Here is a 13,786-nt window from a genome sequence, read left to right as displayed (position 1 = left end):
AATCGGTTCATGCAAACAGAATTTCTGTATCTGGATGGATCTGTGAGTCTATTCGAGCTGCCTTTCCTTGCCTGGCACCACAGATACGAGGGGATTATTTTTTTTTTTTTTTCCTTTGGCAGAAAAGATTGTGGGGATGGCTGAGGGGGAATCAAACATGCTCAAGAGCCAAAAGAAGCTCTGATCAGTAATGCCTGATATCTAAATCTTCCAACTTCTTCTAAGCTGCAGGAGTTAGTAACTTTTTATCTATAAATCTTCTCTCTCCATGCACCTTCCTGATTTCCTTTCAGCTCTGAGGCTTAATACCAGCGCTTATATTTTCATCCCTTAAATACTCAGAGCCTTAAATTGTCTCTGGTATACAGGATAATCAGTTCTCCAGTGTGTTAATCCTCATTATGTGCCTATTAAAATGAAGATTAAATCGAGCATTAGGGTGCCTCCTCCCGTTATGAAATCTGAAAAACAGGATTGGATTGGGGGGGGGGGGGGGATGGACGGCAACCGAACACCTAAAAAAATTGTTTCGTGAGCTTCGCTGGGAAGCAGTAAAAGGCAGACTGTGCTGAAGGCTGAGCTATGAACGTGTGGTTTTATTCATGTCATTGTGTCAGTGAGGGGAAGAGAAGGCAGGAATAAGGTTTTAGGCACCGGGAGGGTATTTGCATGTGCCTACGTGAGGCGCGGGGTGTGTTGCACGGGCTCGGCGCGGCGCACACGTGCTTTGGCAGGCGAGAGGCGATGCCTCCCATCCGCACGCACACAGGTACGTCCCCTTCGCCATGCTGGGGGGGGCTGGGGTCAGGGGTGAGGGGCTGACCCACCGCCTGAGGGTTGGCCACCAGCCCCCCCCCACCCCCCCGCCCCCGTACAAAATGCCCCTTTCCCTTCTTCCAAGCTGCTGGAACCCTGGGATAACTGCTAAAGGGCTGGGAAAAAATAGCTTTTCTTAAAGGGCAGGTGATGGTGGTGGTGGTGGTGGGCTGGGGGATGATTTAGGGCTGCCCTGTCATTTCCTTCAGCTCAATTATCCCTCGGAAGTCCCGGCGTGTGTGTGCCCCCCCTCCCCTCCCGCTTCGCCGGCCGCTTAACTTTTGGGTGCTTGTTGTTTGGCAGGTACTTTTAATGGGCTGGAAAATATTCTTCCTGTGAAGTTGCAGTTTTGTGGGGCTTGAATGAGTCCAGGCAGCCGTTGGCTCTGCCCAGCGCCTGCCGATTGGCTCGGCAGCCCGCGGGGGGACCGATAAGGGCGGCTATAAAAGCCCTCGCCACGCTGGTCCCCCAGCCAGCAGCAGCCAGAGGGGCCAGGCTGCGCATCCCCCAGCCTCGCCAGCATCCAGCCTCTCTCCACCCGGGAGCTCCCAGCCGGATCCACAGCCTCACTCCAGCCGGAGTGGAAGAGGAGAGAAAGACACACGCACATACACTATATATATATATATATATATATATAAAAAAAAAAAAAAAATTCCAAACTAGAAAAAAAAAAAGCCACCCAAAAAAAAAAAAAAAAAAAAAAAAAACCACACTTAGCGGAAACTTGTCAGAGAATGCTCCTAAAGTCTGGTTTGCTCCTGCTGCTGGTGATCAGTGCGTCTGCATCCTATGAAGCTGAACAGAATGACTCTGTGAGCCCCAGGAAACCCAGGGTTGCAGCCCAGAACTCAGGTAACACCCAGCAAGGAGGGTTTTCAGCCTGAACCCTGATGTCTTAAACTGTTTCAGATATCTCTACTGCTGATTTTTCTTTTTTTTTTTTCTTTTTTTCTTTTTTTTTTTTCCTCTCTTTTGCTATAACTGCTGGTAGGAGCAAATATTAATTTAAGGGTCTGGTTAAGGAGGATATTGGTGCGTAGCTGGAGAAGAAATCTTCCTTTCAGGAGCTGGGTCAGGGAACCGGTGTGTGATCTGCTTGCAGGATGCAATCCCTTCTCTCTCCTCCTCCCCCACCTACTGAGTTCCATGTACTTTCCCCCCCCACCTCACCCCCCCACCCCCTATTTGCATGTATCTTTCTCTCTTCTCCAATTGCAATCATACTTTGGTGTTAAATTCCTTGCTTTTTAGGAAGTTGATAAAATCCGTGGAAATTTGTCTGAACCATTGTTCTGCCAAACATCTGTCTATTCAAAGAGGGGGAGAGAGATATGCGACTTTGAAGAACGCAGTAACCTAGAAACTGTCCACCGCTAGCATTTATTTTCAAAAAAACTGATTGCTATCAGTTAGATGGTACCATAAAAATGCGATTGTGACATTTAGCAAACTTGCTTTTACAATGGATAGAAAAAAAAAAAAAAATCGCTGGCAAGTCATCTCTGGATGTGTCTACTTTGTGCACTATAGATGCTTAGATAAGTTGGACACATTGTCTTGAACAATGGAAATTAAAAATCTGTCTTCTAGTATACTGAAAAGATATTAGGTCTCTAATTTGGAGCTCATTAACAGATGTCTTATTTTAGATCTGCAAGGCTCTGCAGCATTATACTAGGGTGTTTGCTCAATTTCCTTTTGTATTTGGTTGCTATAGAAACATAGGGTCTCACTATTGCACCGTGCCTAAAACAATAAAAGCTTAATGCATACTAAGTCTGCTGAAAGCAAAGTTATAATTTGAACCTGTGGAAACATAATTATGGGAATGACTTGGGCGATGGTGAGGTTATGAACTGGGGAGAGGATGATCTTACCAAATATTTCTCCCTTCAGGCACGTAAGCAAGAGCGGAGAACGAGAAGGGGTTAATTGGGTGACTATTTTTTTTTTTAAAATTTTTTTTTCTCTCTCCTCTTTTCTGTAAAGATCCTAGTTCTATAGATACGTCTTTAGGCTACAACTTAGCTCTTAATAAGGTGTGTTCTCTTCCACTAAATGCAAATCCTCACTTTTCCCACACCTAGGATTTTGATGGGAGACGCTGGGTTTGCATTTCTTTCCTAAAGAATGTCTGGTAACACGATCTGCAAAAGTAATGAATATGCCTTGCACAGCCACATAAGGGGACAGATGTTCATCTTACCAAAAAAAGGTTAATCCCTACTAATTTCAGGGCAATCATGTGGCAATACTGCTGATTCATTGTTAAAATGCATAGTATCTGCACTAAAAAAGACGGGATGACATGGATACCCTCCTGTTCAGACTGACTGCTGCCTCGACGATTTTAATTATACATGGTCAGCTCCATTACCTGAACTTTCTCTGCCCAAATGCCCCTTGTCTCTGCGAATCTTTGGCAATACGACCTTTCCTGGCTATGCTTGCAAGCTGCTGGGTACCAGGTCAGTATTTAGCACCAAGCTGCTCGTGCAAGTCCTTTGCAGTACTGCTAATGGACACGCAAGCTAAAAATTGTAGGTTTAGGTACGTTAGGCTTTTTAGAAAAGCAGAGGTAGCTCCAGCGCCAGCAAACCCAGCGCTGCCTCGCAGTAAGTGCAGGTTATTGGCAACCGCCGTCACTTCAGTCTCATTTTCTGAGGAGGTTTGTGAGCCAGGTGTTGCCAAGCTGCTCCGACCTCCCGTTGGTCCAGGACCGCGGAGGAGACCTCGCCGCCCAGAGCTCCCCATGGGCTCAGCCTCATTGCTTTGGTCTTCTTTAGAGGAGCTCTGGAGAAAGCTGGAAGTGCATGCAGTCAGCATGAGGTTGGGATGGACCTATAGGTCTCCATCTAGCCAGGGACTACCCGATGTAACCAGTGGAAGGGTTTGGTAGTTGCCATCTCTGTTCCTCGTTCTCTCGCATGACTTCGGTCAATGAATCCCTTTGCGGGGAAGTTCCTCACCTCTCCCTCCGGTCCCCAAAAGCCACGAGGCTACTGCTTGAGCGTGACTTTGCGCCGGAGAAGGGCTTTCCAGCACGGGGCAAGGGCGAGCAGCGCGGGGCTGACGTAGTGCCTGTGCCTCTCTCCGCAGCTGAGGTAGTTCGCTGCCTGAACAGTGCCCTCCAGGTGGGCTGCGGGGCCTTCGCCTGCCTGGAGAACTCCACGTGCGACACGGATGGCATGTACGACATCTGCAAGTCCTTCCTGTACAGCGCTGCTAAATTCGACACTCAGGTACGGTTACGAGTATAAAGGGGACGAGAATAATACCTCGCCGTTAGAGCTGCCTTTTCATGCCCTGATTCAATGAAGGGTTTTTAACGAGTCCTAAAACATGGGCTTTGCTGAACGGATGCCTTAATTTCTCTGTCCTCATGGAGATGGGGTCTGCGCAGGCTTAACCCTTCCTTGCTTGCAGCCCTTCCTGCTGCTCAGCTGCTCCTCTGACCCGTGGTGTTGGTTTTTTGGCTCCGAACGCATCCTTCAGGGCTGTTTTCTACGGTACATTTTCCACATACTGTATGCTACGTGTGAGGACTTGGCAAGGAGCGTTTTGTGGGGCGGAGAGCTAAGTTTCCTCTTCAGGAGGAAATATAAACGTTCTTCTAACAAAGTAAGTCTTCTGACTGTGTGACCTGGCACAGGGCTGGGATTTGAATTGGAAGTCTTCAGGCCTGGGAATGCACGGCCAGATCAGCCTCTCCGGAGCTGCAGTCACTCGCTGCAGAATAAATAGGATAATATCAGAGGGCTGTGGCTCTGCCAAGGCCCCTTTCCTCCTACTTTCTTCCCAAAACGTGCGCACCCCCCGTGTTCCCTGTGCTCTCACTCCCGAGGACAAACCTAAAAACTCCTAAAGCATCCTGAGGTCTGGTGAACCAGATGTGTTAAATCGCTGGCACGCAGCGAGCGGTCCAGCCCCCTCCCGGAGGGCAGAATTGGCCCATCTCTGGTGCTGGCGCTTTTGGGTCTGTTCACGCCACGGCTTCCATTGCCTACATCTTTTGGGAACGGGAGCTTGCTGTTCTCCCTGGACCGCCTGCATCCCAACCGAAACCACTGTGAACCGTAACTGTGTGGTAATCGCCAGCATTTAGGGTCCAATTCCCTGCCCTGATTGGTAAGGGACCTCCAGCAGGTCCTTAATTGCAGCAAGGGTAATTAATAGAAGCCAGCCACAGCGGAATACCTGCTAATACATCCCTTTCTATGAAATCTGCTGCAGTTTTAAGTTTTTTCCTTCTGTTTCCAGGGAAAAGCTTTTGTGAAAGAAAGCTTGAAATGCATTGCAAATGGGGTGACGTCCAAGGTGTTCCTTGCCATCCGGAGGTGCTCCACGTTCCAAAGAATGATCTCCGAAGTGCAAGAGGAGTGCTACAGCAAGCTGGACATGTGCGGCATTGCGAAACGAAATCCTGAAGCCATCACGGAGGTTATCCAGCTTCCAAATCAGTTCTCAAACCGGTACGTGGAGCTTTCCTCAGCTGAAAGGCAGGAACTGAAAAAATGGGCAGCACGGGGAAAGAAATTAGAGGCAGCAAGTTGATTAATTTCTTGCAGGTCCTAATGTAGCTTATCCGAAGTAATGTTCTCTGCCTTTTTCAAATCCTTGTTAAGTTTTACCAGCATTCTTTGGATTCTCTTTTTGGGAAATACACTTATAAACATCTCCAGGGGAGAATCATAAAATTAACCAGTCATACATGACTTCAAAGCCTGGAGTTTGTTTCGGTGTTAGTTCTTCTCCTTTGAATGCGGTGTAATGGTAATCAGAGCTTCTAAATACCAAACCGGTTCCATTAATACAGCATCTCTGGCGTGCTGAGCACTTAAGAGCTTCTCAGCATCTTGTAGCTTCACTCCTGCTGCCATCCCCTTCCTCAGGTTTGTGTGGCCCCTCCAAACTGACTTACCCTGGGAATGGGAAGGACTGGGAAAGTTTAAAGGGAACCAGCAAACAGGCTCCTCTATAACCTTCTTCTGCCGTGATCTAGTAGTTCATGTTTCTAGGGACAGCCTGGTGTTCTTAACAGTCCCTTTTAGGGTTGTCTTCACCCCTGTTCCTTCTTGATAGCCAAGGCTGCCTGCAGCAACGGGCACATCACGCTGCTTCCCGGTGCCTTTATCTGAGCACAGAACCGCCCTGTCCCCATCCTCCAAGGACAAGGGACAGAGAGAGGCTTCAGGGAGCTGCTGCAGTCTGCACAGTCACGCTGCAAGGGCAGGGATGGCTTCCTCTATATCCTGGAACAATCAGTGCTGAGTCTTGTGATTGGGATAAAAGGGATCTTTTTTGAACACTTTGAGTAAATATGCTCTAGAATCAGAGTGCAAGCAGACCAAGCTGCAATTTAACATGTTGGCTGGCTGTGGCAAGTGCTACAGCTCCTCTGGGGTGGCTGTTTGATTTGATCTAGAAGCATCTTCAACTTCCAGATCCGTCCTGGGACAGGCATGCAAGTGATATGTAGATGCTGCAGCTCTGCAGCACAAATTTGTTACAGAAAACTCCATTGTACATATTCTAGCCAGAAAATTACACTTGTGGGAAGGCGAAAATTATACTTGTGTGTCTTTCCCCCTAGCAAATTTGGAAGAGGTTTGCTTCAGTGTTCCCCCAAGGGCTGGGATGAGGCACAGGCAGCACTTCATCATCATCATCATCACGTCACATCAGTGTTTTATAGGCTGAAAGAGCAGTTCGGGTTGATGGGATAGTCGGCAGAGTTAAACAGCCCTTGGTGGGGCTGTAGGGGTGTCGGGGCGAAGGGAGGACCCTTGAGCGAGGGAGGATGCAGGGACAGCAGCAGCAGCAGTGTCATACGTGTTGGGGATGTTCCTCTTCAGAGGGCTGAGCCTGAACCGGAGCCGCTGTCTCCTGAGGCAGAGGGAACCCCTCCCCCCCAGCCGCCAACCCTCGTCGAAGCCAGAGGATATTATGCCATGTTGAGTAACAAAAGCAGCAGGATTTCCCAGCTAATAGTTTACACTAAGGTCTCCTAAAGCATCCTGCTTTCCCAGCCCCTGTCCCAACATAGCCACAGAATAAGAATGTGCCACTTGGCCTGGGACACTGAGGGGAAGTAGTTAAAGGTCATAGCATCTTCCTGCGATTTAATCTCATGGCAGGAGCAGGAGGAGAGGAAAGCCTTGTTGCTTTTGCTTCCAGTCGAGCTCCCGAAAGGCCCTAGCGAGCTGTTGGCTTGCAGCTCCAGCGATGGAAACGGCCGAGCTGGATTCGCGTGAAGGAGGTGGAGGCAGCGCGGCAGAGGAAGGCGGAGAGGATCTGTTCCCCTGTCCCGGTAGACTGGGACGGGTTTAGGCTGGCTGCGTGGCTCGCACAGATGTGTTCAGCATCAACTACCGTGCACACTTCAGACCTTAACATTAGCTCTGCCGAGCTGTGCCTCAGCGTGCCAAAGCCTGGTCCTTTTGTACTTGAAGTGCGGCAGAAACTCTAACCTCACCTGACCTCCACTGGCTGCTCTAAAGGCCAGAGCTGAGAGTTAGGAAAGGGTTTGAATGTGAACTCTCATTTCCCTCTTCCTTCCCCTCCTCCACCTGCAGGTTATTCTCTTCTCTGCTCCCGTGGAAAAATGTCACGGTGACCTTAAAGGCTTAAAATAAGTTCCCCGCTGTCCTTTCAGGCAGAAGCGGCACAGCGGCTATGGGACTGCTCCTCGTTTCCCAGCCTTCACTCCCTAGGAAGATGCTCTCGTACCGTGAGGTCCCACTGGCCAGCTTTGCTCTCTCCCAGCGCTGGTTCAGCTTCAGCCCCGTGGAGCATCGTCCCTTTGAGCACTGTTTTCTCCTCTTGGCTCAAGCAGCGCTGGGGAAACAGATCAGCACAAATTCCTGGCTCCCTCCGTGAGCGAGGAACGTGCGCTTCAAGGCTGCTGGAAGGCAGAAAGGGAGCAGCAGGCTGCAGAGGAGGCAGGCACGCAACAGGGCAAAGCAGAAGGTCCTCACTTGTGATTTAATGCATGGTCAGCTTGTTGGACGTGACAACCGATTGTATGTCCTGAAGAGCTGTCCCCAGGGAAGACGGGCATCTGTCAGGCTCTGACGTGGACTGAGCTTGCTTCTCTTCTTGCTAAAGGCTGTGCATGCAGGGGAAGGGAGAGGGACAAAAGGGGCTGGTGCCACAGGGATGGACACATTCATAGGAGGGGTCGTGCCAGCTCCGACCGGTGGCCTCTTTAGTCCGTTAGCCTGTCTGACGACGGGCAGTATCTGCCTCTTGGAAACATGCAGTTCCTTTTCTCCCTAAAGCTCTAGAAAGTCAGGTGGTTTAGCAGCAAGTAAAACACACATCGATGCCAATTACTACATCATCTCAGCTCCTCGCTCCCACCTTCTTCCCAACCCACCAGGGTAACACCAGAAGCGCTTGTGCTTGGAGCCTGTGACCTTGCAGAGCTGGAGCAGCCGCTCATTTAGAACAACTGAACTAGAAGTTTGACAGGTTGTGTTCCTTCCGTACGTCATGGGCACTGCATCTCCAGTCCAGGGTGTTTGTTAGATGCAATGAGAATATGTACAATTGCGCACGTCAAAAATCCATTTCAGACAAACCCTGAATGACTGAAAAGTTCTGATTCCCATAGTTTTGTTGCAATGACTGAAAAGTTCTGATTCCCATAGTTTGGTTGCAATGACTTAAAAGTTCTGATTTTCAGGGCATCAGATGCAATTAGAATATGCACAATTGCGCACATCAGAAATCCATTTCGGACACACCCTGAATGACTGAAAAGTTCTGATTCTCACAGTTTTGCTGCAATGACTTAAAAATTCTGATTCTCACAGTTTTGCTGCAATGACTGAAAAGTTCTGTTTCTCACAGTTTTGCTGCAATGACTGAAAAGTTCTGATTCTCACAGTTTTGCTGCAATGACTGGTCTCTCCTGGCTTGAGATCAGCTCTTACCTTATTTCTTTTGTCTGGCTGGGAGCTGCCTTGGCATAACAGAGGGAAACTCTCGTTGCAGGTATTACAACAAGCTGGTGAGAAGCTTACTGGAGTGTGATGAAGAGACTGTCAGCACCATCAAGGACAGCTTGATGGAGAAGATTGGCCCCAACATGGCAAGCCTCTTCCACCTGCTGCAGACAGACCACTGCGCCCAAGGCCACCCGCGGGCAGACTTCGCCAGGAGACGGATCACCGAGCCGCAGAAGCTCAAACTCTACTTCAGGAACCTCCGAGGTGAGGGGTCCGTCCCGGCCCACGCGAAGCGCAGCTCCGCCGAAAGCGCGTAACACCTCGGGGGAGCCACGCTGGGTGTGTAAGGGATGCGAAGCGCTACCAAAGCTGAGGTCTCTCTTCTAGAGGAGGAATGCACCCAACCCAAGTGTACTGTAGCTAGTTTTAATAACGACTAGGAACTGGTTTTAGATTTAGTCATTCATATTTTCTATTCCTCTCGAACAAAACTTTTTGCATGGGTCTGTGTTCAGTGTCTCAGCTTTCCTGCCATCAAAACGTCTCCATCTCTTTTCTTCCCCACAAAAAAAAAAAAACAAAATCACACAAACAAAAAAAAAGATATTCCTGAACGATCTTAGTCTTAAATATAACCGTACAGTAGTCAGGCCTTCAGACATCGAACCCTAAACGTACTGTAGTGCTAACACCAGTGAAGTCTGAAGAGTTGGCACCGAGGAGGATAGCTTATTCTCTCTTGTAGTAAGCGGGTAGGCGGCGATAGATGCACTACTAACTATTGCACATCCTAAAGATGTCGGTGGAATTCGTGTTATGAATCTGTGCTGGCCATGGACGAATATGAATGTCATATTCCTGGTCTCTTAGTGTCATGCAGTCCTAACCCTTCCAACAGAGCTCTTCTTCACCCGTGGATTCACCAAACTCGCTAGCTCTGGATGAGTCTAGTTACCGTGACCTGGCACCACAGAGCAAAATGAGTTAAAACTAAACCCCCCACCCCCCCCCTCCCCAGCACACACCAAATCAGGAAAAGAACATTTTGTACTACGGAAACGATTAAAAGAGGTGCCAGTCTATGGCTGAAGCTAGTCAGAAGGTTACATAAGCCTGCATTGTATTTAAAAGCTAACATCTATGTACTGTATTTAACTGTCTAAAGCTTTAAAAGAAATCTAACAAAAACAAACCCTGTCTTAAGACTAGAGTATTAAAGGTCTTGCTCTAACTGTGGTATAAATAGTTTTAAAATCTGTCATGTACTGTACATAAATTCCACGAGAGTCTGCTTGAAAGGAGCAGAATATAGTAACTTTATTGCATAAACTTAGTTTTGTAAGTTAGCTATTTCTTTTTTTCCTGGAAACAGTTATCTCTGTTGTATTGCAGAGTTCACATTCTACTCCGTGGCCTTTTTATAATGGAAGAGAGAAAAATGTTTAGGACAGAAATTACAGGGCCAGAAGAAATGAGCGTCTCATAATTAAAACGGGGGGAGGGGGGGCAGGGGGGGAGGAAGAAGAGTTCAGGCTGGCCAGCCCTCGCTCCACGAGACGTAGCACAGCCCAGGCACAAGCGCTGCTGGGGAGAATTATCAGATGGCTGACAAAAAGCCACCTGGGGATCCCATAGCTGCCTTCAGAAAGTTGATTTCTGGGGAGAGGCAGGAGGAAAAATTTAAAAAAATTAATAATTAAAAAAAAGAAATCCTTAAATTCGCTGAAGCTTCAGCAGTAAAGCAGCGTGCCTGCCTGGAGAGGAGCCCTGCGTTGCTGCTCTCGGCGCTGCCTTTCCTGCCATCCAGCTCTCCTGCAGCCGGGGCGGACGGGAGCGGAGCCGCGCGGCTGGGCCACCCCAGCGCCCTGCACAGTAGCCTGGCCGGGCTTCGGCGAGCCAAAAAAAGCCACATTGCGGCAGGCCATCAGCGAGGCCAGCTCCACGCTCCAAATCTATCCCGTTACAGTCTGCCTGCAGAGTGGATGACTCTTGCTCAACTAGTTAGAGAGCTAAGAAAGGAGGGAATCTATTTTTCTTTTCAAAATCTAAAGCAATATAACTTTTTTTTTTTTTTAAACCACAAAGCCTTTAAACAATAACTTGCTGCTAATATATTGAAAACAGATGCAGTGGCAGCATTTCTAATATTGCTGTCTTCATTAAATGTAGCCCAAAAGTGCTGTCATAAAATTGTAAGCAGCAAAAAATGTTGCTGACGGTAGAGGGTTGTTGGTTTTTTTTTTGGTTTTTTTTTTTAATACTCTGAATCGTGCCATCCAGGGCAAGCAAGATGCAATATTGCTCATTCTTAAATCACAGTCAGGTAGATAAGAGTCCAACACCAGGAAGTTTTGCAAGGTGAAAACCAAAGGCCCCTTGAATATCCTGACCCTGAAAGTTTGATTTACGCTTAGGAACCGATCCCAGAACCGCGCACGTGCCACTTCCCACCCTACAGCATCCCCCCTCCCGCTGCACCGTTAGGAGACGAGGATGACTAAAACAGGGACGTCTGCTGGGGTTTGTGCATCAATATTGCTGTTTGGGGCAAGAGTTATAGAAAAATAATAATAATTTTTAAAAAAAAGTCTTTACCTGGCTGGAGGCAGCGTCCAACCGACCGCCTGGATGGCTGCGCCGGTGCGATGGAGCCTCCCAGTTTGGGTACCCAGGGCCTCAGTGGGCTCCACCAGCAGAGCTCACTGGGGACATCGATGCTTCTCATGGCCAGCGGCTTCTCTTGTTGCTTTGCGCATCCATTTCTACAAAAACCCGAAGACGGTTTATAAAGGCGCTTGCAGGGCCAGGGAGGGGCCCTTTTGGGTTGTAGTAATGAATTTTATTTTTTTTTCCAGTAGGAATTTAAGCTTGTTGCCCCCTGGATACAGGTAGGGAGATGACTGGGAAAATAATTCCCCCCGATTCGATTTGCTCTGGGACCACAGGTGACTGTGCAAAGCAAAGCCCAGCCGGGGGCACCCATGGGTGCCCTGTGCCGGAGGGACCCTCAGCTGCATCCCGAGGCTTTAGTAACATCAGTTGGGTTGGTTTTTATTTTTTCCCCAATGCTGAAGCAGCAAGGAAGCCGCGAGCACACATCCATCACATCTAATTCCTGGGGTTCACCTTGCCTAACTTTTGCCATCCAGCCTAAGCTGGTCGCTTAAAGCTCCCTCTTACTGGGGAGGGGGACGTGGGGGTGGGAGAGGTGCTTCCCATGGACTGGGAAGGATGCCTAGTTCCAAATGGTTTGAATGGTGAGAGAGATCCCCCTGGGGATGGGGAATGACTCTCGATGTTAAGTCCAGCTATTTCACATTTTATTTAATCTCTAATGCTTTATTTTTTTAATCTTGCGTTCGTTGCAAAATGATTTCTCGCGGGGGTGGGGAGGGGCTTCTCTAGAAATGTTTGCATGATTCTCATTGTGATTTGTTTGCACTTTAGATGTTTTGTGCCATTATAAATTTGCATTATGTATTTATAATTTAAAGATACTTAGAAGGGGAGAGAGTTTGGGGGTTTTGGTTGTTTTTGGTTTGGGTTTGGTTTTTTTTTTTTTTTGCTGAGTACTGGAATAAACAGTGAGCATATCTGGTATATGTCATTATTTATTGTTTAAATTACATTTTTAAAGCTCAGTGTGTTCATATAAAGGTTATTTGAAACATATCATAGTAATGAGAAAGATGCAAGTTATTTTCTTTGCTTATTTTTATAATTAAAGATGCATTACATAATGAGGCCTATGTTGGATTTTTCTTCTGCAATGAAATAAAATGTCAAATTTAAGGGGGTTTCGTGTCCGACTCTTCCATTGACCCTTACTGTGACTGTACTACCAATGAGCTGGTGGTGGCACTTACCTTTGGCTGAGCATTGTAGCTTTTACATCTCCTCTGGACACTGAGTAGCTGGGGGTCGGCGCAGGGGATGCGGGGTTGGGGGTCCATCGCCCCGTCTCCGGCAGCGAGGCAGGAGGAGGACGCGTAGAAGGGGCTGAGTGTGGAGTAAACTTTTCCCAAAGTAGCTTTTTGGCATCTAGACCACCTGAGCATCACTAGAATAATCCTCTGAACACACTCGGTCTGACCAAAATCTCCGATCCTGGGCCCCGCGATGCCTGAGAGTGGCTGTAAATCCCGGTGCTAATAAAGCTAATAAAGCTAATAAAGCTCGGGTAATGGTTCTCTCTGACAGTGGCCTAACCTTGTAAATTGTCTCTTATTCAGCCCGATAACAAAATGCAGGCAGAACCATTTTTTAATGAACGCATCCGTAACACCATTGCAGGAAAAAGAAAATACCTTGATTTTGACTTTGATCTACGTGTAAATGTGCATTTACACTTCATTCAGGAAATCTCTAATTTCCAGTGGAAGATAAAAAAAAAAAAAAAAAAAAAAGTTTAATAATCATCAGAGGAAGACTGGCAGGCTAATTCAGACTTACTGCTCCAAAAGCTACTGCGAAGTTTGAAAAGCCGTTTCCCCCACCACATGACAGTAAGGCTTGTCCGAGAGAGCCAAAGAACGAGGATTGGCGATACAGTTGGATTAAAATAAAATCTCTTCTCCCTTCTTGCTTCATCCAGCAACTTAGAAATTACCTTGAAAAGAGGCTATGAAAATTTTGCTCCTGTTGAAATCTTTTTTTAGTCAAAAGCTAAGTTCATAATAAGGTACGGTAACTTATCAAAATTAGAATTTATCGTTCTTTGCAAAGAAATAAGCCTCTGTGGCTTGTGGCATTGAGAGTCGACGAGCCAGAGCAACGCTTATTGAACATCGCTGCAAACCGGGGCCAAGGTGCTAGCAGAATTGGCCTGGCCTTGAGCTCCTGCTCTCACTGCTGTTAATTAATTCATAAAAGGTACGAGCCCCCCGCCGCCTCCTTACCTTGGTGCTGCTTTTGGGAAGCAGGAGCTGAGCTGGAATCTCGCTGGTGTGACCTGGTGCCGCCGGTTGCCTTGGCCTTCTCATAAACTCCTTTCTCCAAATGAAGAGGTTAAAAGC

The 13,786-nt window shown here is 47.8% G+C and overlaps 2 protein-coding genes across 2 annotated transcripts in view; both read left to right on the top strand.

The window, feature by feature from the left end:
* The window catches only part of ENTPD4 (ectonucleoside triphosphate diphosphohydrolase 4), a 248,466-nt gene that overhangs the window by 166,198 nt on the left and 68,482 nt on the right, over positions 1–13,786 (top strand). The gene's annotated exons all lie outside the window — the stretch shown is intronic.
* Positions 1,179–12,567, top strand: STC1 (stanniocalcin 1). Its single transcript, XM_055696155.1, is given in 6 exon segments — positions 1,179–1,238; positions 1,240–1,420; positions 1,495–1,671; positions 3,919–4,061; positions 5,080–5,291; positions 8,818–12,567. Coding segments are annotated over 6 exon segments (1,044 nt in total). The 3' UTR covers positions 9,089–12,567.

The sequence above is a fragment of the Falco cherrug genome, chromosome 18 (genome assembly GCF_023634085.1).
Source record: "Falco cherrug isolate bFalChe1 chromosome 18, bFalChe1.pri, whole genome shotgun sequence".
NCBI classification, from domain to species: Eukaryota; Metazoa; Chordata; class Aves; order Falconiformes; family Falconidae; genus Falco; species Falco cherrug.
Note: the sequence above shows the minus strand (reverse complement) of the source record. Positions and strands in the feature narration are given on the sequence as shown.